The following is a 25,135-nucleotide window of genomic DNA, read 5'->3' on the forward strand; positions in this document are numbered from 1 at the left end:
CAAACGATGAGCAAGAAAGGCATCCAATGCTGCTCCCAACCCTTACTGCTATGTATTATCTCTTATTCCTTTAAAAGTGTGAGTGGATGGGGGAAAAAAAAACATCAGCAAGTAGACCTAAGATTCAGAGTAATGGACAAAGCAGCCCTGGGGGCAAGATCAGGAGGGTGAAGTATTCTTAAAATAGGAAAACATCTGTGAAGTTTTAAAATTAAAAACAAAAGAAGGAAGATAATCCAAAGCAAGGGAAAAAGCGTAAGAAAACTGAAATAAGAAGTAAGTCTCAGTGATAGCAGGGTGAAAAATAAAAATATGAGTTTGAAAGTGTTTTTAATCGTAACGTGAAGAGGGAGGAGATGGTAAGCAAATGCTAAACAGCAGAGAAAACAAGAGGAAGTAAAGCAAAATATTCCTCATGCACAGAGACAGCAGAATTAAACCATCATGAAACCATAAAAGGTTAAAAAATCAGGTTCAAGGACAGAGAAGGAGGCAACACTAGAGAGAATCAAACATACAGGGTAAAGCAGAAACCCAAAAAGACACTTAAAGGCATCCATTAAGAAACAGAAAATACTAGAGGCAAAGATAATGAGAAGAGAAATGGTTCAGAAGAAAAAAAAAAGGAAATAATGGCAGCATAGGAAATAGAAACAGGCACAAAATGAAGATCTACGGTACAAAGCAAGTCACAGGGATTCCAAAGGAGGAAAACAAGGGACAGACTGCATAAGACAGAGAGATGGGGTAGAAAAAGAGGACAGGACCAGTACACAAAGTCTGACAGGTACAGAAACACAGTGCAAAGTACTTCTTTCCTTAGAGAACTCGAATGACAAGGGAGCAATTGTGAACAGAACTCTGCAATTGGGGAGGAACAGTTAATAGAGACTTTTTAAACCAAATTTAAGAGAAAGAAACAGACAGATAGTGGGACATAGAAACACTGAGAAGGGAGGAGAGGAGATTGAAAAATAAGCACACAGGAAGTGCAAAAAATAGATCCAAAAATTCAGAGATTTAAAGCAGATGAGCAGGGAAGAAGACATTGAAAACAAAAAGGTGATAAACAAGAGAGGAACTGTGATGTAGAGATCGGAAGGAAAAATATTGAGAGCAACATCTGTAAAAGAAAAGTCCGTTTGAGCAGGAAAATCCAAGTACCGGGGCGGTTAGACGAGTCGCAGAGAGAGTCATCTCAGATCAAATGAAGCAAGAAACAGACGGAAAGCCACAGTAACGAGAGAGCCTGCCGAGACCATAAGCACGTAAGGGACGGAGGGAAACGTCACTGGTGAGCCCAAACCAAGGACGGCCGAAACAGCGACAAGCAGGGAGGAACCTGACTATTCACGCATCATCACCAGCCACAAAACCACAGGAGAATCCCGTGCCCTAGGGGAGCTCACCGTGAGAACACTTCACCCTTGAGATGACGGCTGAGGGACTAGCAGTAAGCCGGGGTCTTAGCTCTTGGGCCACGACGGACTTAGCTCTGCGCAAAGCGAAGAAGTACCTCGGAGACCATGGTGACTACCCTGCGGTGTCGCGGTCTCGCAGCACGAGAACTCCTCTGTCTCCCCAAAAGATGTCGGCCTCCGCAATTACCTTTATGACCGTCACGTGGCAACCGCGATTGTAAGCGTAGTTCTGCAACCGGAGGGCGGAGAGACAGAACTAGAGCCACGTTGAAAGACGCTTATGCTGTAGATAAATGAGAAGAAATAAATGGTTTTGATCGCTGACATCCCGAGTGTAAGTAGTTAGTGATTTAAATGGCCTGGGAGTGGAGCTTTAGGTGTATCGAGTCTCCACCTGGAAACCAAGAGGCGAAGGGAAGGCCAGGCCTCTCTCCACAGTATTTTTCCACAATACGTAATAGTTACCTCCTTGGTAGCAGCAAACGGCAATAATACATTAAGTTTAATAACAGTGATTATATAGGCAATCACTTTCCGTTACAATGCACTGCTAATGTTTTGCCATGTAAACGCTAACGTTTTGCCATTTAATCAAATTTTTGCTTTCAGAATTTTTGTTCTAATTCTTAATTCCTTGGAACGATGGAGCCTATGGTCTCACATTACTAATTTGGGGATCCTGGAAGAAATGTTAGGATTCTGTGCAGCTCTTAGACCTGAAAGCCAGGCTTGTTAGTTGCTGAGAACTTCCTTTTTGCTTTCTTTCAGGCAAATATCTAAGGTACTCAAAATGGTGTGCCTTGTATCAATGCATTAAAGTCAGCTGCTGACGACCTGCTGCTCCCTTTGAGTGACACATTGCCATCTTTGTGCAATCATGTGTGTCCCCTGGGCTATGAGTGCACCGGTGGTGGAGGAGGTCAGGGTACCAACAAGGGGAACACAATGAGATTGGGAGGCATGTGTCCTCTAGAGGTAGAAAGGGCCACCAGGTACTGACTTTTAAAGGGGCTTGGGTGTGGCTTTAAGCTGGAGTCAATAAGCTTGGATCTGCCCAGAGATGTTGATTTACATGTGGTTACTGCGACAAGCCTGTATTCCATCTTGTTATCCCCACACAATACAGTATGAAAATCCCCTTGATATTTTATGGGATTCAACACAGAATAGGGTGTGTTGGGAAGCCTCCTACAATAGTGGAGAATAAAAGCTTCACTTCATTCTAACCTTTCCCCATGGGAGAAATCATGCACTGAGGAAGACTAGTTCCATACTTCCCCAGACTACTGTGGGAAATGAGCGACATGGGCAATGTTTTTATGCCCCTCTTCAATGCACTTATTCTCAGAAATTTTGTGTCGTAGTGAACTGGAACATTTCAGCTGGGCTGGCTTGTGTGACGAAAGCTATCCATATTCACACGTCATGATCTGAATTGCTGTTGAGTGGGAGGCTCTAGAACCTTATCACTGACATCTTTTTCAGCAAATATTTGGTCATTCATTTCCAATGATATCGCGTGATTATCACATTTCTGATAGGTACCACACAGCAATATCAGGTTTTCTCATGCATATTTTTGATAGGTGGTCATCCTTTTAAATGTGCCACTTTTACAATTAAACAGCAACATGAAACCCAAATTTCAGTGTGTTAACTTATTCATTTTGTATTACCATTTCAGAAAGTGACTTAGAGAAAGTGGAGGCACTTAAACTTTATCTTTTGTAAACCAGAATAATTTTCTTCTGAGGAAGCAAAACATCCTGTCTCTACATGCAGAGTGGCTTTTCAGCGTAAAATGTCCTACTACGAACCAGGTACTGTCATACATCTTTGCCATTAGAAAATATCAGAATGCATTTGGTATTGTCGCATAATAACTTTAAGTTCACTCCACGAGAGTTCTCTTGTTTCTATAAGGCTTGGATCTTTCTTGGGATCATGAAGACAGAGAAAAGATGGTTTCTGAATGTCTGTACACTGTAAAAAAAAAAGAAGAAGAAGAAACAGCAAGAAACAATAACACATACCGCGATCAATTTCCAGAAACTGACCCTAGAAATACAAAAGTTTTAATGGCCTAAAATAGTATTTTAAGTAGATGTCATGGACATAATGAAAGCACTGAAAAGGAATTCTGAAACTAAATGACATTAGGGGAAAATGCATGAAAGAAAGTAGGATATCAGCAGAAAGAAAGGAAGAAGAAAGAAGAAGGACAAGGAAGGGGGAAGAGGAGGGGGAGGAGGAGCAGGGGCAGGGGAAGCGGTAGGGGAGACGGAGGGCGATGGCGGGGTGGAAGAGGTCAGGGGAGGGGGAAGGGAAGGGGTAGGGCGATGGGAAGGAGGATGACAGGGAGGGGGAGGAGAAGGGTGCGGGGAGAAGAGGGAAGGGAAGGGGAGGAAGAGGAGCGGAAGGAGGAGGGTAGGGGGCAGAAGAGGAGCAGAAGAGGTAGGGGAAGGGGAGGAGGAGGAGCTCGGGGAGGGGCAGGGGGAGGGGCGACGAGGAGGGGGAGTGAAGGAGGGGAGGGGAGGGGAAGACGTCAAGGAGGGTGAGTGGTGGAGGGAGAGGAAAACTGACCAAATAGATTCTGGAGTTCAAAACTGTTAGCGAGCTTTCATTCAGAGCGCTTACCGTAAAAGTTGACTGGGCAGAAGAAACAATCAGCCAACTTGAAAACAGCTTATTTCACATCACTGGGTGGCAGAAAACAAGGAAAAAGAGTAAAGGTCAAATAGTGAAAGGGACTTATGGGGTGCTACACTGTGCAACCGAACTCGTGCATGACAGAAATTCCAAAGGAGAGATAAATGTCCATAAACTTTGTGTCAAGAAAGAATGGCTGAAAGCTTTGCCAATCTGACTCGGTATGCGGATGTACAGACTCCAGACTATCAAGGAACTCCAAACAGAATGCACACAGAGCACCAGACAAAGGCAAACAGCCATTCACCCACCCGAAGTTAAATACAAAAGGAACCAGAAAGCGGTAGGAGAACAGTTAGTCATCTCATAAATTGGGGCAATGCATAAGCCAGTCAGCGGATTGCAAAAATCAGTACAGGCCATAATGAGATAGCATATTAAAGATGAGGGGAAAAAATGCCAACCAAGAAAATAGTAACCAGCAAAAGGTCCTTCAAATATAAAGGAGTATTTAATGCATTCTAAGCAACGTAAAATAAAAAAAGCGAAAGGAGACCATCAATGCAATTTGTCATGCAAGAAATGCTAATGGAAAAAGAAAGAAATGCTAAAGGATGTGCTTCAAGACAGAGAATGACACCACATAGCTTTATGAGGCCACTAAAAATACAAAGTACTTTGATAAAGCAAATAAAGTGTAAGTAGAAGAAAATCTATTACTGTTTCAGGAACAGAGAATTCAAATAACAAAGACATTTTTGTCATGAAAAACTCTCCAATCAAGGTGCAGATTAACGGAATATATAAAATGCACAGCCTAACATCCCACAAAATCTCTCTTTCATCTAAAAAACAAATATGTTTCATGTTTAAATATCAAAGAAGAAATTCCACACAAAGCATTACCACTAGTGGTATATAGACTAACACTAACAAGAATATGCTCAAAGTCAAAACAGGGTTGAATTAAAACCACCAAAAGCTGGTATGTGATGGTAAGTGACTGAGAATTCTTTCCTAAATTTTCCTCTATTTTAAATGTACAACATAGTACTTCAACAATTACTCATATTATTAAATCCCCAACACCTGGTGTGGGTACTATCAATCAACACAGAAACATGCTACAAAATCACTGACTCTGTAGTCTCTATGCTGTACTTCCATCCCCTGAACAACTTATATTGCGATTGCAAATGTTTGTGCCCCTTTACTCCCCCTCACTCTTCTGCCCTGCCCTCTCCATCCCCTCTTCCTTGGTAACCTCTAGTCACTTCTCAGTGTCTATGAGTCTACTGCTGACTTGGCTCTTCTGTTTTCCTATGCTTTTATGAGTGAAATCATGTAGTATTTTTCTTTCTCCACTGAGCAGAATACCCTCTAGCTCCTTCCATGTTGTTGCAAATGTCAGGATTTATTTTCTTTTTATAGCTGAATAATAATATTCCATTGTGAATATGTTCCACATATTCTTCATCCATTCATCTACTGATGGACACTCAGGTTTCCTCGATATCTTGGCTATTACAAGTAGATTGGTGATAAACATAGGGATGCATATGTCTTTTCAAAGGAGGGGTTTTGTTTTCTTCAGATAAATTTCTAGAAGTGAAATTACTGGATCAAATGGTATTTTTATTTTTAGTTTGTTGAGGGACCTCTGTATGGCTTTCCAAAGCAGTTGCTCCAATTTACACTCCCACCAACAGTGTAGGTGGGTTCCCATTTCTCCGAATGCTTGCCAGTATTTTTTGTTGTTCCTTGTCTTTGGATAGTGGCCATTCTGACTGGTGTCAGGCTATAGCTAATTGTGGTTTTAATTTGCATTTCCCTGATGATTCGCAATGTGGAGCATCTTTTCATGTGCCTATTAGCCATTTGTATTTATGCTTGGGAGAAATGTCTACCCATTTTTAATAGGGTTATTTGTTTTTTTTTGTGTTGAGGCTTAAGAGTTCTTTATAAATTTTGGATATTTACTAGAAAAATTTAAGGTAAGATTACAGCAAGAATATCAAGCTAGTGAGATCCAGAAGGTAATACTGAACATTTTGTCAGTTTTAAACATAAATTTATCTCTGGTATTATTTTTAAGACTCTTCAGCAATGGAAACTATGGTAGATAAAACTTTTCTTACCACTTTATTGAAGATAGTCATTATTTCTATGCTAAATATCAGAGCACTCAAAGTCAAATAAGAAAAGTCAAGATTGACATTTTAAATAGAATTTGACATTAGCCAGGTATAAAAATATTTTGTAGTATATGAGTGTTAAAAGTTAATTCTATCATTCTGTAATGTATTTTTTAGCTCTTTTGTCCAGAGTTCTGTACTGTTTATTTTTAGAACACTCTCTCTCCATGCCATGGCAAATAGACCAGAGAGAGTTGGTGAAGATTACCAATAACCTTCATTTATGTATCATTTTCCCATATTCAGAGCATATTAATGTAGTTTAGGTCATTTTACCTTTCTCAAGTATCTGCAAAGAAGAACTTGTCTCCATTCTATTAATGAGGAATCTCAGGCTCAGGGAGCTTGAAATGTCTTTTCTCACATCTAACCATCAGCAAGTGGTAGAACCAGGTTCAAATCCAGATTTTCTGACTCAAAATGGGTAACTCTACCTCAGACAAGGCAATGAAGAGTCCCGCTATAGTAATTTCATTTCTGATCCATTCCCAGACCCAGTCAAAATCTTGGAATTTCCCCAGAATATATGTAACCTCAAGAAAGTAGTTGCAATGAATAGATTTCCCTGTTTAAAACAGCTCATGTATTTGTATTTCAGCAATACCTACAGTACTTGGAAAAGAATCTATGACCATTTATCAAGTTGGGTATGGTTTGATCTCTGACAGAAAGAAAATTTACACCACAATTTTTGGAACTCCAAACTGAGGGATATGGAATTAATGCAGGGCTTTTTTCTAAGTTATCTTGACTTTCATGAAAAGGTCAGAAGGAATTTCCTTCATTGTTCTTTACATTTTTTAAAAACACTTTCTAATCTCTATAAATAACAAATGATTGGTCTGTCTAGATTTAGATTTTCTGTTTTTTCCTTGTTCAGACTTGGAAGGTTGTATTTTTCTAGGAAGTTGTCCATTTCTTCTAGGTTTTCCAGCTTGTTAGCATGTATATTCTCACAGTATTCTCTAATGATTCTTTGTATTACTGTGGGGTCCATCGTGATTTTTTCCTTTCTAGTTTCTGATTCTGTTGATGTGTGTAGATTCTCTTTTTCTCTTAATCAGTCTGGCTAGGGGCTTATCAATTTTGTTTATTTTCTCAAAGAACCAGCTCTTGGTTTCACTGACTTTTTTCTGTTGTTTTATTCTTCTCAATTTTATTTATTTCTTCTCTGAGCTTTATTACATCACTGCTTCTGCTGACTTTGGGCCCCATTTGTTCTTCTTTTTGCAATTTCAACAATTGTGACTTTAGACTATTTATTTGGGATTGCTCTTCCTTCTTTTAATTGGCCTGGATTGCTAGAAACATTCCTCTTAGAACTGCCTTCGCTGTGTCCCACAAAAGTCGGGGTATTGTGCTGTTGTTGTCATTTGTTGCCACATATTGCTGGATCTCTTTTTTAATTTGGTCATTGATCCATTGATTATTTAGGAGCATGTTGTTACGCCTCCATGTGTTTGTGAGCCTTTTTGTTTTCTTTGTACAATTTATTTCTGGTTTTATACCTTTGTGGCCTGAGAATTTGGTTTGTAGAATTTAAATCTTTTTGAATTTAGTGAGACTCTTTTTGTGACCTCGTATGTGGTCTATTCTGGAAAATGTTCGATTGTGCACTTGAGAAGAATGTGTATCCTGCTGCTTTTGTTAATAGAGTTCTGTAGATGTCTATTAGGTCCATCTGTTCTAGTGTTGAATTGCAATTTTACTGACTTTATCCTGGATTTTACTCTTTGTAAGAGTTGGACTATGAAATTCCCAAGAATCCTTTCATTTATTTCCAGTTTAAGGAACAGTGGTGCTCACCTCTCCCTAATGTGAGCCCTCCCTTCCACTTGCTTCCCCACTTGATGCCCAGCTACTGTCCGTACTCATCTCCATACCATCCCAGCAGTTCATAGCCTGGCCTGATGACCTGGCAGGTTCCGTAGAAGATTTGCCTGTGATACTGAAAGTCCACAGGGTTCCACTCTTCATTGTCCCTGGTAGTTTACATACCTAAAATTAAGCAGTCCAAAGGGAAGAAACCACAGGCATAAAATTCCAGCTACTTATCATACCCACATCCAGGTCCATGCCTGATGTTTATGGCTGGCTTTGATGCTGCCACCACCCCTTACTGTTCCTGGGGAATCTTCTGTACATACCTCTGTCTCCTTCACAGTATCATGTGAATTATTATTGCCATGTCTTTCTTACGGTGCTCATCCTGCCTAGAATGCTTTCCTCCCTTGCCTAATTATTTTCTAAATCCTAATTTCGGACATTATCTCCATCTCAGTTTGCCATAAAATTCACTGATGTTTAGCTTCTCTAAGTTAAGTCTGTTTTGTAACAGAAATTTGTGCTTCATTATGGGCTCTGCTTCTAGATTAGCACATATCAGCCTAACTTATAGCCTGTTTTGAGATGCCTTTGTCCAAACTCTCTGCCCTTTATTTAAGGTACCATTTACTTGCTTCCCCCGGGTTTCTAAAGAAAATGGAAGACCTTTTTCCTTAGCATAATAGCACAGGACAACAATGGTTCATTCACATTCTGTATCCCCCTGTTAAGGGAAAGTGCTGGGTCATCAAGCCCAGAGGTTCACGGACATACGGCAGCTTATTTGTATGCAGGCTTAAGAACCCAGTTCTAATTAGAAGTGAATCTAAGAAGATTTGTTGCCCTCCCTTGTTCTAATTTATCTTGGAATTGTGCACTTCTTGAAAAAAATAGGAAAATTATAGTTAAATTATCATGAAATCAAGGTTTGAGTGTGCTTGTCTGCAATATATTCTCTATAAGAACATGGATTATAATGTGTTTAGTTAAAGAATTCCCTTGTCAGGACTGGAACATAGTAAATGCCTAATAAATATTGATTAGATAAGTTAAAGTATGTGAATCCAGGCTCCTCGGGGATTCTTCCAGAGATGACATTCTGTCTAGCCAGAGATTTATATTTGAGAAGACATACTATCTTTTAACTTCTTGTTTGTTTTCTAAATATCTCTTGAAAAAAACAAAACAAAACACTGTATGGAGAGAAAGGTGAAACAGAGGCTTGAGGGAGACAACTGAGGGAGGCATGATGAGAAGGAAAGGAGTAGGACATTGTGGGAGTCAGATGTCCTCTCCGATACTCATAAATCTTTGCCTTACCTCATCCAGTTGGCCCAAGATTCATCCTTTCCATCCACGTACCCAGGAGTTTTTCCTGTGGTGATCTGAATTACGGAAAGACAAGTTAAAGGGCTTTTTGCTGGGGAATGTAACAGAAGAAGTGTTATACTGTACCGTTATCAATGTGCTTTCATCCTGCATGGACTCAGTCACCAACTGCATGTGACATGTTCCTCAGCCATCGTCTACATATCTGAATCAATTTGCCCACTCAAAGCAAGGGCCCTGCAGGGAGAAGCCACTAGTCTATGTCGGTACTTCCATGCACCCAGCTACCCTCTGATATTTACCTGGGAGCTCCTTGTTGATGCAAAGTCCACCCAGTACACAGAGCTGACCGTGTTATCTCCATCCATGTTCTGGCATGTAGAAGGTCAGAATCCATCAATCCACAATAGGGCTGTGGGAATCAAGAGAACAGGGGAAGAGATAGAGGCTTCTTACCATCCAGGACTACCTGCTGTTGGCTGCCCCACAGCCTTTGAGGTGTATTCCAAGAGTCCCAGTCATTACCATCTTGCTCCTGAGTTCCTTTGAAAACGTTTAAAAATTTTTTTTTACATTTTGGCTGCACTATTGGTGGTAGAATATACTATAATATGGATCATCTCTACTTCTGTATTTATTTATTCATTACTAGACCTCAACCACAGTCTTTTTTTTCCCCTTCCACCTCTCTCTGCCTCTAGGATGTACTGTATGCAGTCATGCACTTTGTATTAATATATTAGAAATCTACAAATATGTTTTGTACTTTTATACTGTTGGACACTTATAATCAAAACTTTTACTAGGGTATTGAATAAATTTAGTCTTATTAGAAAATTAAAAAAGAGAAAATGTTCTGCTCATCGTCATCCCTAGCCCAGTTTACATATCTAAAATTACAGCAGGCAAAAGGGAAGAAACCACAGCATAAAATTCCTCTTCATCTCCTGTGATATTACCCTCACAGGGGCCAAAGTGCAGACCCAATGGCAGATCAGATGTTTCCTTACACACTCCAAGCCCAGCCTCAGGAATGCTCAATGGTCTGATTTTCAGCCAAGTGGGAAGAGTGATTGCTGAGCAGTTGAGCTTTCCCTTGTTAACTGCAGTGTCCTTTGCAAATATAGCAGACCCATGAGGAGCACAACTGTCAATGACGTTCTGACACCTCTCACAATCTGGAGATGAGAGCAACATTTGTTAAGAAAAGCATAGTGCACGTTCTTGGATGTAGAGTTCAGAAAGAGTGCCAGCACTCACACCATTTAGCTTCAGTCCTATACTCCAAGTCAGCAGAAGAAGGGAATAATGTGCGGACTAAAAGATGAGATGAAATTACTGTACCAAGACACAACAGCCTTCTCTGAGTGGGCCAAAAGGGTCACTTAAAGAGGTTGTTGTCATCCTGGGGCTCGCTGACCTCTTGGGATGCACAGACCTTTCTTTCTCGCAGGCTACATATCTTTCCTTCAGTCGCCTTACTCCCAAGTTCTAAGTTGGAGAAGAGTAGGTACGTAAGGTTGGTGAGGTCTGGAATGTTAATTCCTTTTGTTCAGAAAATGAATTCTCTTGCCATAAAATGATCCCCTGTCCTTCTACACACTCTGGTTTTCATGCCATTAACTACTGGTTCAGCAAGACTAGGATTCAACACTGACTAAGGATGTTTAATTGAATTTCAGTTATTCTCATTATCAGGTTAAACTTCCCAAAGTTCGTACTTACAAAATGGTTCGTTTAAACATTTATTCATTCAGAGAATATTTGTTGAGGGCATGTAACATGGTGAGGCATTAAACAAAGGTCTGGGCATACAATACCAAGAAAGTATGGTCTGTTATCACAGACAGATGGATTGGACAACTTGCACAGGCCAATTCTTTTATTTTTAAATTATTGTTTTCAAAAAATACATGAGCTATGTATCCTTCTCTTCACTGTACAAATTAACATTCAGGAACTCAGAGAACGTATAAGATTTTCCCAAGTCCCTGGTGCTAATTTCAGGCCTCAGGTTAGTCCAGCTTAAACCCAGGCCTATCCAAGTTCAAGCCACATGCCTTCACCATATTCATCACTTTCTATAGGATTGAGAGAGACTAAAATTTTTCTTCTTACCAATTTTTTGTCCTGAGTGATGTCCAGAGGTACTTGCTTTCCCAGAGGGGACACTTGCTTCTGAGCCTCCTCTGAGCCACTTATGTTCAGAAAGTTTGCTGTTTCTGACAATTCCTTCAAACTATATTCATTACTTAGTGACACCTTGGGTGTCCCCTTCAATGGGAGAGTCACGTATTAAAAGATGATATGCATTCATTTACTTCTTTAAGGCTTATGATTTGTTTTCTCATGCATGACTTTAGTTAATACTTCAATAATCCTTGCAAATACAGCAGGAATCTGAATACTAGAGGGAAAGAAAGGGCCTAAGTGGGCAGTGAAAACAAGAGTAGAACCCCTGTAATTTTTAAAATTCAAAGTATCATTGATCTTATGTTCATTTCAAGTATAGAGGCTTGGCCTTCCCTTTGCCTCTTGGTTTCCAGGTGGAGAATCGGTACACCTAAACTCCACTCCCAGGCCATGTCAATCACCAACTACATACACTCGGGATATCAATGATCAAGCCCATTTCTTCTCGTTTATCTAAAGCATAAGTCTTTTGATGTGGCTCTAGTTCCATCTTTCTGCCTTCCAGTTGAAGAACTATGCGTACAAATGTGGTTGCCAAGTTAAGGTCATAACGGTAATTGTTGATGCAGTCATCTCCAGGGGAAACAGAGGAGGTCTCGCATCGTGAGACTACCACTCGCGAGACCACCGCTCGCCTGCCCAACATTCGCGAGACCACCGCTCGCGAGACCAACATTCGCGAGATCACCGTTCGCGACATCACATTCGCGAAACCATAGGTGAGACCACACTTCTCTAGCCCAGGCTCGTGAGACCACCGTGGGCGAGACCAACAATCGCGACACCAACTTCGCGAGACTACCGATCACAATCCTGAGGTGTAGTCAACGTGGTCTTCGAGGGTGCGGAGGTAAGTCCTTCGTTGCCCAAGAGCTAAAACTGCAGCTTACTGCTAGTCTCTCAGCCGTCATCTCAAGGGTGAAGTGTTCTCACGGTGAGCTCCCCTAGGGCACAGGATTCTCGTGTTGGTTTTGTGGCTGGTGATAATGCGTGAATAGTCAGGTTCCTCCCTGCTTGTCGCTGTTTCGGCCGTCCTTGGTTTGGACTCACCAGAGATGTTTTCCTCCATCCTTTACAAGCTTATGGTTTAGTCAGGCTCTCTCGTTACTGTGGCTTTCCGTCTGTTTCTTGCTTCATTTTATCTGAGATGACTCTGTGACTTGTCGCCCTTGTATTTCTACTTTACTGCCCAAACGGACTTTTCTTTCACAGATGTTTCTCTGAATATTTTTCCTTCCCATCTCTGCATCACAGTTTCTCTTGTTTATCACCTTTTCGTTTTCAGTGTCTTCCTCTCTGCTCATCTGCTTTAAATCTCTGAATTTTTTAGAATCTATTTTTTGCACTTCCTGTGTGCTTATTTTTCTATCTCCTCTCCTCTCTTCTTGGTGTTTCTATGACCCACTATCTGTCTGTTTCTTTCTCTTAAATTTGGTTTAAAAAATGTGTATGAACTGTTCCTCCCCAGTTGCGGAATTTTGTTCACACTTGCTCCCTTGTCATTCGAGTTCTCAAAGGATAGAAGTACTTTGGCGCTGTTTTTCTGTAACTGTCAGACTTTGTGTACTAGCCCTATTCTCTTTTTCTCCCCCATATCTCCTTGCTATGTAGTCTGTCCCTTTTTATCCTCCTTTGGAATCCCTGTGACTTGCTTTTGGTTGTGGAGCTTCGTTTTGTGCCATTTTTCTCTCTTTCCTGTGCTGCCATTATTTCCATTTTTATTCCTTCTGAGCCTTTTCTCTTCTCATTATCTTTGTCTCTGGTATTTTCTGTTTCTTCATAGAGGCCTTTAAGTCTCTTTTGGTTTCCGTGTGATCCTGTACATTTGATTCTCTCTAGTGTTGCCTCCTCCGTCCTTGAACCAGACATTTTTTATCCTTATATTCTTTTATGATGGCTAAATTGTGCTATTTCACTCCATGAGTATTATTTTGCTTTACTTCCTCTTGTTTTCTCTGTTGTTTAATGTTTACTTACCATGTCCTCTCTCGTCACATTATGATTAAAAACACTTTTGAAATCATTTTTGTGTTTTTCACCCTGCTATTACTGAGATTCACTTCTTGTTTCAGTTTTCTTAGGCTTTTTCCCTAGCTCTTGATTATCTTCCTTTTTATGTTTTTAATTTTAAAAAGTCACATATGTCTTCGGGTTTTTAGAATATTTTACCCTCCACTAGGGCTGTGTTCTCCATTAATCTGAATAATAGAGATAGTTGCTGATGTTCTTATTATTTTTCTCCCATCCCCTTCCACGATTAAAGGAATAAGACATAAAACATAGGATCAAGGGAAGGGAGCAACATTGGATGCTTTTCTTGCTCATCTTTTGGCTTCTTACCATCCTCTTATTTTAATTAATTAATGTGTTTGTTTATTTTTATTTTGGTGTTGTTAATGTACAGTTACTTAAACATTATGTTTAGTAGACTCCCCATATTATCACGTCCCCACCACAAACCCCATTATAGTCACTGTCGATTAGCATAGTAAGATGCTACAGAATCATTGTTTGTCTTCTTTGTTTATACTGCCTTTCCCATGACTCTCCACTACATTGTTTGTGCTAATTTTAATGCCCCTTGTACCCCCACATCCTTCCTTTCCCACCCATCCACCACAGTTCCTTTCCCTTTGGTAACTGTTAGTCTATTCTTGGGTTCTGTGAGTCTACTGCTGTTTCGTTCCTTCAGTTTCTTCTTTGTTCTTGTACTCCACAGATGAGTGAAATAAATCATCGTATCCTTGTCTTTATCCCCTGGCTTATTTCACTGAGCAAAATACTCTCTAGCTATATCTATGTTGTTGCAAATGGTAGGATTTTTTTCTTCTTATGGCTGAATGATATTCCATTGTGTATATGTACCGCATCTCCTCATCCAGTCATCTACTGAGGGACACTTACCTTGCTATTGTAAATGTTGCTGCAATAAACATAGGGGTGCCTATGGATTTTTCAAACTGGGCCCCTGAATTCTTAGGGTAAATTCCTAAGAGTGGAATTCCTGGGTCAAATGGTATTTCTATTTCGACTTTTTTGAGGAACTGCTGTACTGCTTTCCACAGAGATTGAACGAGTTTACATTCCCACCAGCAGTGTAGGAGGGTTCCCCTTTCTCCACATCCTCACCAACATTTGGTGGTGTTTGTCTTTTCGATGTTGGCCACCCTAACTGGTATGAGGTGATATCTCATTGTGGCTTTAATTTGCATTTCATCTTCCTCCTTTTTATCTGAACTTAAGTCTTTTAGTTGACAAAGTTAGGAATGGGATTTTCTTGGACTTCATAGGGTTTAATGAAAATGGCAGAAGAACACTCACCATTATCTTCATGTGCTCCTACCTCTGTGGAAGAAGAGCAATTCAAAAACAGAAATTTGATAATTTTCTCTGTGGCTGCAGACCCCCACAAAGATGCCTTGACTGAAACCCCCAAGACTCTGTCCACTTTTTCCAGGACCAAGTCTGGCACTGGCTCTGTCAAGAAGTTGGTAATCAAAAACTGTAAAAGTAATGTAATCATATTTAATGATTTCAGTTTGGCTCCCTATTGCTTCTTTTATATTTTAAAGTGTAAATATTATTATTTTTTGAGGTGCCATCATTTTTAGAAGGTTTGGAAACATTGACTTTGGACTCTAACTATCTGAATCCTAGTCGGAATATAAACATAGTGTAAACTGTGACCTTTTGGGAATGGCTTTATTCTTCAGATATATCTTTCCTTGTAAAAAATAAAACAAATGTCCTTGGTTTTGACAGAACCATTCTAGATGGGCACATCTTTACAGATTCTGTCTTCTTAGTGAACAGATCTGTATTATTAACTGAGAAATGGTTTTCCCATGGTAATAAAAAGACAAAATTTTAATTTTTTAGAAGTCTGTAGAAAACAGGGCAAAACATGCATGTAGCCAGTGAATTAAGGTAATGAGGCATTAATAAGAGTACTATGAAGTAGTGGTTCATCTTCACTCTTTTGTATGTGAATATTTGTCCTAGCATCATTTGTTGAAGAGACTATTTTTCCCTCAGAATGGTCTGGAGACCTAGTTTTCAATAATTTCATCATAGCTGTATAATAATTACACATTTTATAGACCTTGACATTGTATTCAAGTCATTTGTTTCATAAATTTTTTGCTAGATAAACTTCTGGTACTGGAAAAGTACACTGAAGAAACATGGCAAAAATTAAAGGAGGCTATACAGGCTATCCAGAACAACGTCTCCATTAAATACCACCTGGAAGAACTCTACCAGGTGGGTGTTACTTTCAATACAACTATTTAGTAATTGTAATGGAGGCAGGATTTTTGTATCTAATTGAAAATTTGTTTTGGATCTCTCTGATCTGTTTTATAATCATGCATAAAATACACGAAATCTGGCACTGCGCAGGGGCGGGGTGGCCGGGCCTCCAGGTGTCTTCCGGGTGGGGCCCGGTGGGATGGCAAAGGGCAATGTCCACCCTGGCTCGGGTAGTCAGTCTGCACTTAAATATCGACCATTTTCCGTTTTTGCTTCTTCCCTTAAAATTTATATGTATCCAGTACATTTAATTGAAAAATGTATGTTTTTTTATTCTTTATTTTCTTTTTCTTTTTTAATTGTTTATATTTTCAATTATTAAAAAATGTACAAAATAAAGTTTCATTGCTGGTCTTGTAAGAGCTATACAATTTTCATAAATGTATCCTATAACTTCAGCAGTTCACCTATTTCAAAAATTTGGAATTCTGTTCATTTGTTATTCTTAAGACGACCTCAAATTTAAAGGCTACCTTATTGTACATTTAAAGTGTATCATAACAGTGTGGTAGTTAATAAAACACTATTTTTTTTCTTTTGATAAAAAAATACACGAAATCTGTCTTTGACTATAGTCATGCAATCCATTAAAACTTTTTTCTCTGTGCTTTTTTAAATTTTGGCATCATTAATCTACAATTACTTGAGGAACATTATGTTTACTAGACGCCCCCTTCACCAAGTCCCCCGCACATACCCCATTAGTCACTGTCCATCAGTGTAGTAAGATGCTGTAAAATCAGTACTTACCTTCTCTGTGTTGCACTGTCCTCCACATGCACCCCCTACATTATACATAGTAATCATAAGGACCCCTTTCTTCTTCCCCCTCGTTTCTCCCTCTCTTCCCACCCACCATCCCCAGTCCCTTTCCCTTTGCTAACTATTAGTCCTTACTTAGGTTCTTTGATTTTGCTGCTGTTTTGTTCCTTCAGCTTTTCCTTTGTTCTTATAGTCCACATATGAGTGAAATCATTTGGTACTTGTCTTTCTCCACCTGGCTTATTTCTCTGAGCATAATACCCTCCAGCTCAATCCATGTTGTTGCAAATGATAGGATTTGTTTTCTTCTTATGACTGAATATATACCATTGTGTATATGTACCACGTCATCTTTATCTATTCATTTACTGATGGATACTTAGGTTGCTTCCATTTCTTGGGTATTGTAAATAGTGCTGTGATAAACATAGGGGTGCATCTGTCTTTTTCAAACTGGCTGCTGCATTCTTAGGGTAAATTCCTAGAAGTGGAATTCCTGGGTCAAATGGTATTTCTATTTTGAACTTTTTGAGGAACCTCCATACTGCTTTCCACAGTGGTTGAACTAATTTACATTCCCACCAGCAGTGTAGGAGGGTTCACATTTCTCCACCACCTTGCCAACATTTGTTGTTTTTTGTCTTTTGGATGGTGGCAATCCTTACTGGTGTGAGGTGATACCTCATTGTGGTTTTTATTTGCATTTCTCTGATGACTGACAATGTGGAGCATCTTTTCATGTGTCTGTTGAACATCTGAATTTCTTCTCTGAAGAAGAGTCTGTTCAGCTCCTCTGCCCATTTTTTTAATTGGACTGTTTGCTTTTTTTTTTGTCTTGGTCCGTGAGCTCTTTATATATTTTAGATGTCAACCATTTTTTGGATCTGTCATTTATGAATATATTCTCCCATACTGTAGGATACCTTTTTGTTCTATTGATGGTTCCCTTTGCTGTACAGAAGCTTTTAGCTTGATATAGTCCCACTTGTTCATTTTTGCTTTTGTTTCCCTTGCCCGGGGAGATATGTTCATGAAGAAGTCACTCATGTTTATGTCCAAGAGAGTTTTGCCTGTGTTTTTTTCTAAGAGTTTTATGGTTTCATGATTTACATTCAGGGCTTTGATCCATTCTGAATTTACTTTTGTGTATGGGGTTACACAATGACCCAGTTTCATTGTCTTTCATGTAGCCATCCAGTTTTGCCAACAACAGCTGTTGAAGATGCTGTCATTTTCCTATTGTATATCCATGGCCCTTCTATCATGTATTAATTGACCACATATGCTTGGGTCTATATCTGGGCTCTCTATTCTGTTTCAGTGGTCTCTGGGTCTGTTCTTGTGCCAGTACCAAATTGTCTTGATTACTGTGACTTTGTAGTAGACCTTGCGTCCATTTAGCATAATTCCCCCTGCTTTGTTCTTCCTTCTCAGGGTTGCTTTGGCTGTTTGGCATCTTATGTAGTTCCATATGAATTTTCAGACTATTTGCTCTAGTTCATTGAAGAATGCTGTAGGTATTTTGATTGGGATTGCATTGAATCTGTAGATGGCTTTAGGCAGGATTGCCATTTTGACAATATTAATTCTTCCTAGCCAAGAGCATGGGATGAGTTTCCATTTGGTTGTGTCCTCTTTAATTTCTCCTAAGAATGTCTTGTAGTTTTAGGGTTACAGATCTCCCACTTCCTTGGTTAGGTTAATTCCTATGTATTTTTTTTTTATGTGATTGTGAATGAAATTGTTTTCCTAGTTTCTCTTTCTACAGTTCATTGTTAGCATTTAGGAAAGCTTCAGATTTCTGTGTGTTAATTTTGTATTCTGATATCAGTTCTAGTAGTTTTTGAGTAGAGTCTTTAGGGTTTATTATGTACAATATCATGTCATCTGCAAATGGTGACAGTTTGACTTGTTCTTTACCGATCTGGATTCCTTGTATTTCTTTGTTTTGTCTGATTGCCGTGACTACGACCTCCAGTACTATGTTGAATAACAGTGGGGAGAGTGGGCATCCCTGTCTTGTTCCCAATCTTAGAGGAAATGCTTTCAGCTTCTTGCTGTTTAGTATGATGTTGGCTGTGGACTTATCATATATGGCCTTTGTTATGTTCAGGTACTTTCCCTCTATGCCCATTTTGCTGAGAGTTTTCATCATGATTGGATGTGGATGTTGACAAAAAGCATTTGTCGAATGCTTTTTCAGTGTCTGTGGAGATGATCATGTGATTTTTGTCCTTCTTTTTGTTGAGGAAGCTTATGATGTTAATGGATTTTTTAATGTTGTACCATTCTTGCATCCCTGAGATGAATTCCACTTGATCATGGTCTTTGATCCTTTTGATGTACTTTTGAATTCGCTTTGCTAATATTTTGTTGAGTATTTCTGCATCTATGTGCATCAGCGATATTGGTATGTAATTTTCTTTTTTTCATGGGATCTTTGCCTGGTTTTGTATTAGGGTGATGCTGGCTTTATAGAATGCGTCTGGAAGTACTCCCTTTTCTTCTATTTTTTGGTACACTTTAAGGAGAATGGGTATTATATCTTCTCTATATGTCTGATAAAATTCAGCTGTGAATCCCTCTGGCCCGGGGGTTTTGTTCTTGGGTAGTTTTTTAATTACCATGTTAATTTCTTTGCTGGTAATCGGTCTGTTTAGATTTTCTGTCTCTTCCTTGGTCAGTATTGGAAGGTTGTATTTTTATATGAAATTGTCCATTTCTTCTAGGTTTTCCAGCTTGTTAGCATATAGTTTTTTTAGTGTTCTCTAATAATGCTTTGTATATATGTGGGGTCTGTCATGATTTTTCCTTTCTCAGTTCTGATTCTGTTTATGTGTGTAGATTCTCTTTTTCTTTTTATAAGCCTGGCTAGGGGCTTATCTATTTTCTTTATCTTTTCAAAGAACCAGCTTTTGGTTTCATTGATTTTTTTCTATTGTTTTATTCTTCTCAATTTTATTTTTATCTTCTCTGATCTTTATTATGTCCCTCCTTCTGTTGACTATAGGCCTCATTTGTTCTTATTTTTCTAATTTTGATAATTGTGCTTTAGACTATTCATTTGGGATTGTTCTTTCTTCTTTAAATATGCCTGGATTGCTATATACTTTCCTCTTAAAACTGCTTTCGCTGTGTCCCATGGAAGATGGGGCTTTGTGTTGTTTTTGTCATTTGTTTCCATATATTGCTTGATCTCTATTTTGATTTGGTCATTGATGTATTGATTATTTAGGAGCATGTTGTTAAGCCTCCATGTGTTTTGCTTTCTTTGTATAATTTATTTCTAGTTTTATCGCTTTGTTGTCTGAGAAGTTGGTTGGTAGAATTTCCATCTTTTTGAATTTAGTGATGCTCTTTTTGTGGCTTATTATGTGGTCTATTCTGGAGAATGCTCCATGTGCACTTGAGAAGAATGTGTATCCTGGTATCCTGTTGCTTTTGGGTGTAGAGTTCTATAGATGTCTATTTGGTCTATCTGTTCTAGTGTGTTTTTCAGTGCCTCTGTGTCCTTAATTATTTTCTGTCTGGTGAATCTGTCCTTTGGAGTGAGTGGTGTGTTGAAGTCTCCTAATATAAATGCATTGCATTCTATTTCCTCCTTTAATTATGTTAGTATTTCCTTCACATATGTTGGTCCTCCTGTATTGGGTGCATATATATTTATAATGTTTATATTCTTCTGTTGGATTGACTTCTCTGTGTTTTTATATGATTTATTTAGTTATATCTATGCTTTGTATGCAGTTGTACTCTTCAGTGTATATTCTTCAAGTATTTCCACACAGTTTAGCAAGTTCTTGTGCATATATTTCTGGCTCTGCAGAGAGAGTTCTAGCCTATTTTTTAAAACCCGAGAGGAATATACTGAATCACAAATGGACTTCAAGGCCATTTTGGGCCTTGTATTTAATTTAATAAGTAGGTAACTAATGGAGTATAAGATCACAAGATAATTAAATCATCAAATTGCCTGCTTGTTTTGTAATTTCTTTATACTGTATTCATCTTTTTCCTCCATTCTGACTATGTAATGACCTCAAGTAAATGCTCCCTAATACAGTAAAATCTGAGAGAAACTATTCAGGAGTAATTTTATTCATTGGATTTACTCATTTATAATAATGCAGTTACTATTGCATTTGCTTCTTTTTGTTATTATCCTTCACTCTTACTGTATAATACATGAACTCTACAAATCAGAAGCCATTGACATTGTTTTCTGAATTTCTTTTCATTTCCTTTTATTTAGGTTCAGTGTAATGCTTTCACATACTTGCTACCTCGATCACTTTTACTTTTTTCTCATTCTTGTAAAATTTGTAACACTGACCATCAATTCTTTTGGATAAATACTTAGATTCTGTAGTACATTCCTTGATTGTTATTGATATATTGATATATTGACATATATTGCTTTTACAAGTCTCCCATTTATCAGCCATCTTATGAAATCACTTGATAGGCTTATTGAAATCATTAGGCAAGTAATACCAACTTACTGATTCTGAGATGTTTTGTCTCTAACGTGCTAATAATAAAAGTATATTATTATGATATGGTGTAATTTTAGGAGGATAAAATGATATGTGATTTACATAAGGATTTGGAATAGTGTCTGATAGTAAGCACTAAACTGAAGCAATCATTCTTTCTCTTCTAGTTCTTCCTTCTTCGTAAGTGGAATAGTTTCAGTTATATGCCTTAAGTTTACAGATAAAATCAGAATATTATTCCCTTAGATACATGTGTCTATTCATTTCTAAGAAGAAGGTGGCATATTTACCTTGTATACTAAAGCATTTTTACATATTCCTTTGAATATACAGTTCTTGAAGCATTTATCTTGCCTAATCCTTTTCTATTGTAGGGAAATACACATAAAATAGTATCATTTTAGTTTTACATTCTGTGACATCCAGTACGTTCATAATATGTTACCACTAGCATTATATAGCCTAAAATCTTTTCACGACCTCAGTAGGAAACCTCACACCCAAAGATTTCTATCCATTCATTTTTGAATCTAGCCCCCGATTTTTGTTAATCAGCTTCCTGTATCTATTGACTTACCTAATCTGAATTTTCCATATAAATGGAATCATATAGTCTGTCACTTTTTGTGTCTGGAATAATATTTTCAAGATTCATTCATGTCATAAAATGTTTCAGTACTTCATTCTATTTCATGAAAAATAATACTCCATTGATGATTACCACATTTTATTTACACATTCATTAGTTAACAAATATTTGGGTTGTTCCTTATGCATAATTGTGATATGAATATTTGTATATGTTTCTGTTCAAACACATTCTTCCTTTTATTTTGATTTTATGACAGAAGTGGAGGTACTGTGTCATGTTGTAATTGTATATTTAAGTTTTTGGAGAACTGCCTAATAGTTTCTTTGTAGTGGCTGCATCATATTATTTTCCTGTACAAGGCAGTTTATGGGGATCCAGTTTTTCTATATCCACAACACCTTTTATTTTCTATGTTTTTAATAAGAGAATTTGTAGTGGTTCTGCTCAGGTTTACATTTTCTGAATGACTGTTGATGTGAAGCATCTGTTCATGATACTTTTGGCTTATTGTTTATCTCCATGAAAAATGTTTATTCCTATCCTTTGTCCATTTTAATTGAGTTGTTTATCTTGTGTTAAATTGAATAAACTTTTTTTATACTATGGACACTGGACTTTTACATATGTGATTTGCAAATATTTTCTCCCATGTACAAAAGTTTATATTAAGAATTAATTTGATAAAAAGTTATCTGACCATAACCAATTCAGTAACAATTAGTACATTTACAGTGCTGTGCTCTGTAAAGTGTGCACCATCTCTATCAAGTTCTGTTTTTATCACTTAAAGGGAAATCCTTTCCCACACTGAACAGTTACTTCTCATTTACTACTCCTTAAGTCTCTGACCAACACTAATATGCTTCTCATCTTTTAAGGATTAACTTGTTCTGTATATTTCACATGAATAATATTAAATAATATGTTATTTCTAGTGTCAATTTTTTTTTTGGTTAGCATAATGTATTTAAGATTTGTCTATCTTGGAATATGTTTTTGAACTTGTGCTTTTTCATGGCTGAATGATTTTTTATTTATGGCTGTACCACAGTCTGATTTCCATACATCCCTTGGTAGGCATTAGCTTAATGATTGTTTAATTATTTGTGTTGTTTTTGTCTTTTGTTTCCATATATTGCTTGATCTGTATTTTGATTTGGTCATTGATGTACTGATTATTTAGGAGCATGTTGTTAAACCTCCATGTGTTTTGCTTTCTTTGTATAATTTATTTCTAGTTTTATAGATTTTTTGTCTGAGAAGTTGGTTGGTAGAATTTCAATCTTTTTTAATTTACTGATGCTCTTTTTGTTTTATTCCACGTTGTTTTCCTCCACATTGTTTTCCTCACTGTCGCACCATTTTGCATCGCTGTAGTAAAGGTATTAGGGTTCTCTTTTCTGTACACCTTTGCTAACACTTGCTATTTTTAGTTTTTTGGTTATAACTGTCTTTATGAAAGTGAAGTGATACCTCTACAAGTTTTTGATTTTAGTTTTGCAAAGGGCTGATGATGATGAAAATGTTTATATGTGCCTGTTGGAATATCTGTAATTTTTTTAAGAAACTTCTCAAGTCCTATTTCTATGTAATTATTTAAAGTGATGTTATTCACGGAACACAACTGATGCAACAAAAATTCTAAAACGTACAATTTATGATTCTGTGCAACCATCATTTCGATTAAGTTCCAAACGTTTTCCTCACCCTAATTGAAATCCTGTCCCTACCAAGCAACCACTCCTCTTCCACCATACCCCAGCATTTGGCCAACATTCACCTGCCTTTTCTCCTTACGGATTTACCTGTTGTGAATGTTTCATAAAACAGAATTGTAAATCTTTTGTCTCTTGTTCTGAATATTCAATGAAACAGAGTTATATGATATATTGTCTCTTGTGGTAGTTTTCTTTGACTTACCATAATGTTTTCATGATTCATCCAGATGATAGCATGCATTAAAACTTCATTGTGAAATTATATTCTACTCTGTTATGTGCCACATTTTATGTATTCACTTGTTAGTTTATGGACACATTTTTCCCACTTACTGACTACTGGTAACTAATACTGTTGGGAACATTATCGTAGAAGTATCCCTGTCTGTTTTCAGTTAATTTGAATATTAAACTTGGAGTAGAATTTCAGGTTGTGTGGTGGTGCTTAACTTTGAGGAGCTGCCAAACTATGTCCCATATAAAATTATAAATATTTAATATTTCCTTAGGTGTAGTACATGAAGGCTCTAGTTTTTTCATTTTTGATCAACACTTGGTATTCTCCATTTAAAAAAATTATTTCCACCCTACTAGAAGTGAAGTGACGTTCACTGAGGTTTACATTTCTCTAGTGGCTTATCTCATTAATGCTATTTGTAAGTGCTTATTGGTCATTAGTATATCTTGGAAAATGTTTAAATCCTTTGTTGATTTTTAAATGGATTGTCTTTCTGTTTTGAAGTACATAAATTTCATATATATGTTGGTTATTATAACCATACCAATGTGATTTTCACCTGGTTGTTTTCCATTCTGTGGGTTGCCATTTCACTTTTTGATTGTGTCAGTTAATGGGCACAAAAGTTTTCAGTTTTACTGAAGTACGGTTTCTCTCTTTTTCCTCTTTTGCTTCTGCTTTCAGTGTTACACTTAAGAAACTACTGCCAAACCCAAGGCCATGGAGATTTTATCCTATCTTTCCTTCTGAGGGTTTTACTATTTTGGATCTTACAGCTTACCCCTTTGGTGTGTTTTAATTCTTGTACATGCTATAAGGAAAGGTTCACCTTTGTATGTATGTGGGTATGAATTTATTTAAGAGATTGCTCTTCCCCCTTAAAAGTTATTGGCAGACTTGTTAAATATCCGTGGAGCCATTGATATAAATTGTATTTCTAGGCTCTAAATTTGATTTCTTTAATTTATATTTCTATTCTTATTCCCAAACCACGCTGTCTTGAGTGCTGTATCCTAGGCTCTATTACTGTTTCCACACATCCTTTTTCCTCTCCACTTCTTAGACTAAATAATCTCTAATAAACTATCTGCATGTTTGCTGATCCTGCCTTCTGTAAGTTCATTTCTGTTGATTCCCTTTGTTGAATTTTTATTTCAGCCTTGCATATTTTTCAGAATTTTGGTTTCTTTTTAAAGGTGTACATTTCTTTCTTTAAGTTTTCCTTTGGCATGGCATTCACCCCTGTTTTCTTTTGTTTCCAAGCTTATTTTAGCCACTTGAGTGTATTTGCAACAGTTGATTTAATTTATTGTAACAAGCCAGTATCGATAGTTTTTATTCATTTCTTTATTCCTGGAATAGACCATCCTTATAATTTTTTTGCAAATAGAAGATCTGAGTATTGTA

General features: G+C 37.7%; 1 protein-coding gene and 1 pseudogene across 1 annotated transcript in view; one reads left to right on the forward strand and one right to left on the reverse strand.

Annotated features, from left to right (window-relative positions):
* Positions 1-8,039: 8,039 nt before the first annotated feature.
* Positions 8,040-12,101, reverse strand: LOC130682191 (histone-lysine N-methyltransferase PRDM9-like; annotated as a pseudogene).
* A 73-nt stretch (positions 12,102-12,174) lies between these two features.
* LOC130682192 (cullin-4B-like) overlaps positions 12,175-25,135 on the forward strand; it is a 31,095-nt gene continuing 18,134 nt past the window's right edge. The window contains exons 1-4 of the mRNA XM_057496332.1: positions 12,175-12,300; positions 12,356-12,461; positions 15,014-15,121; positions 15,759-15,874. Of these exons, the coding sequence (XP_057352315.1) occupies positions 12,175-12,300; positions 12,356-12,461; positions 15,014-15,121; positions 15,759-15,874 (456 nt within the window). The remainder of the gene's footprint in view (positions 12,301-12,355; positions 12,462-15,013; positions 15,122-15,758; positions 15,875-25,135) is intronic.

The sequence above is a fragment of the Manis pentadactyla genome, chromosome Y (assembly GCF_030020395.1).
Source record: "Manis pentadactyla isolate mManPen7 chromosome Y, mManPen7.hap1, whole genome shotgun sequence".
NCBI lineage: Eukaryota > Metazoa > Chordata > Mammalia > Pholidota > Manidae > Manis > Manis pentadactyla.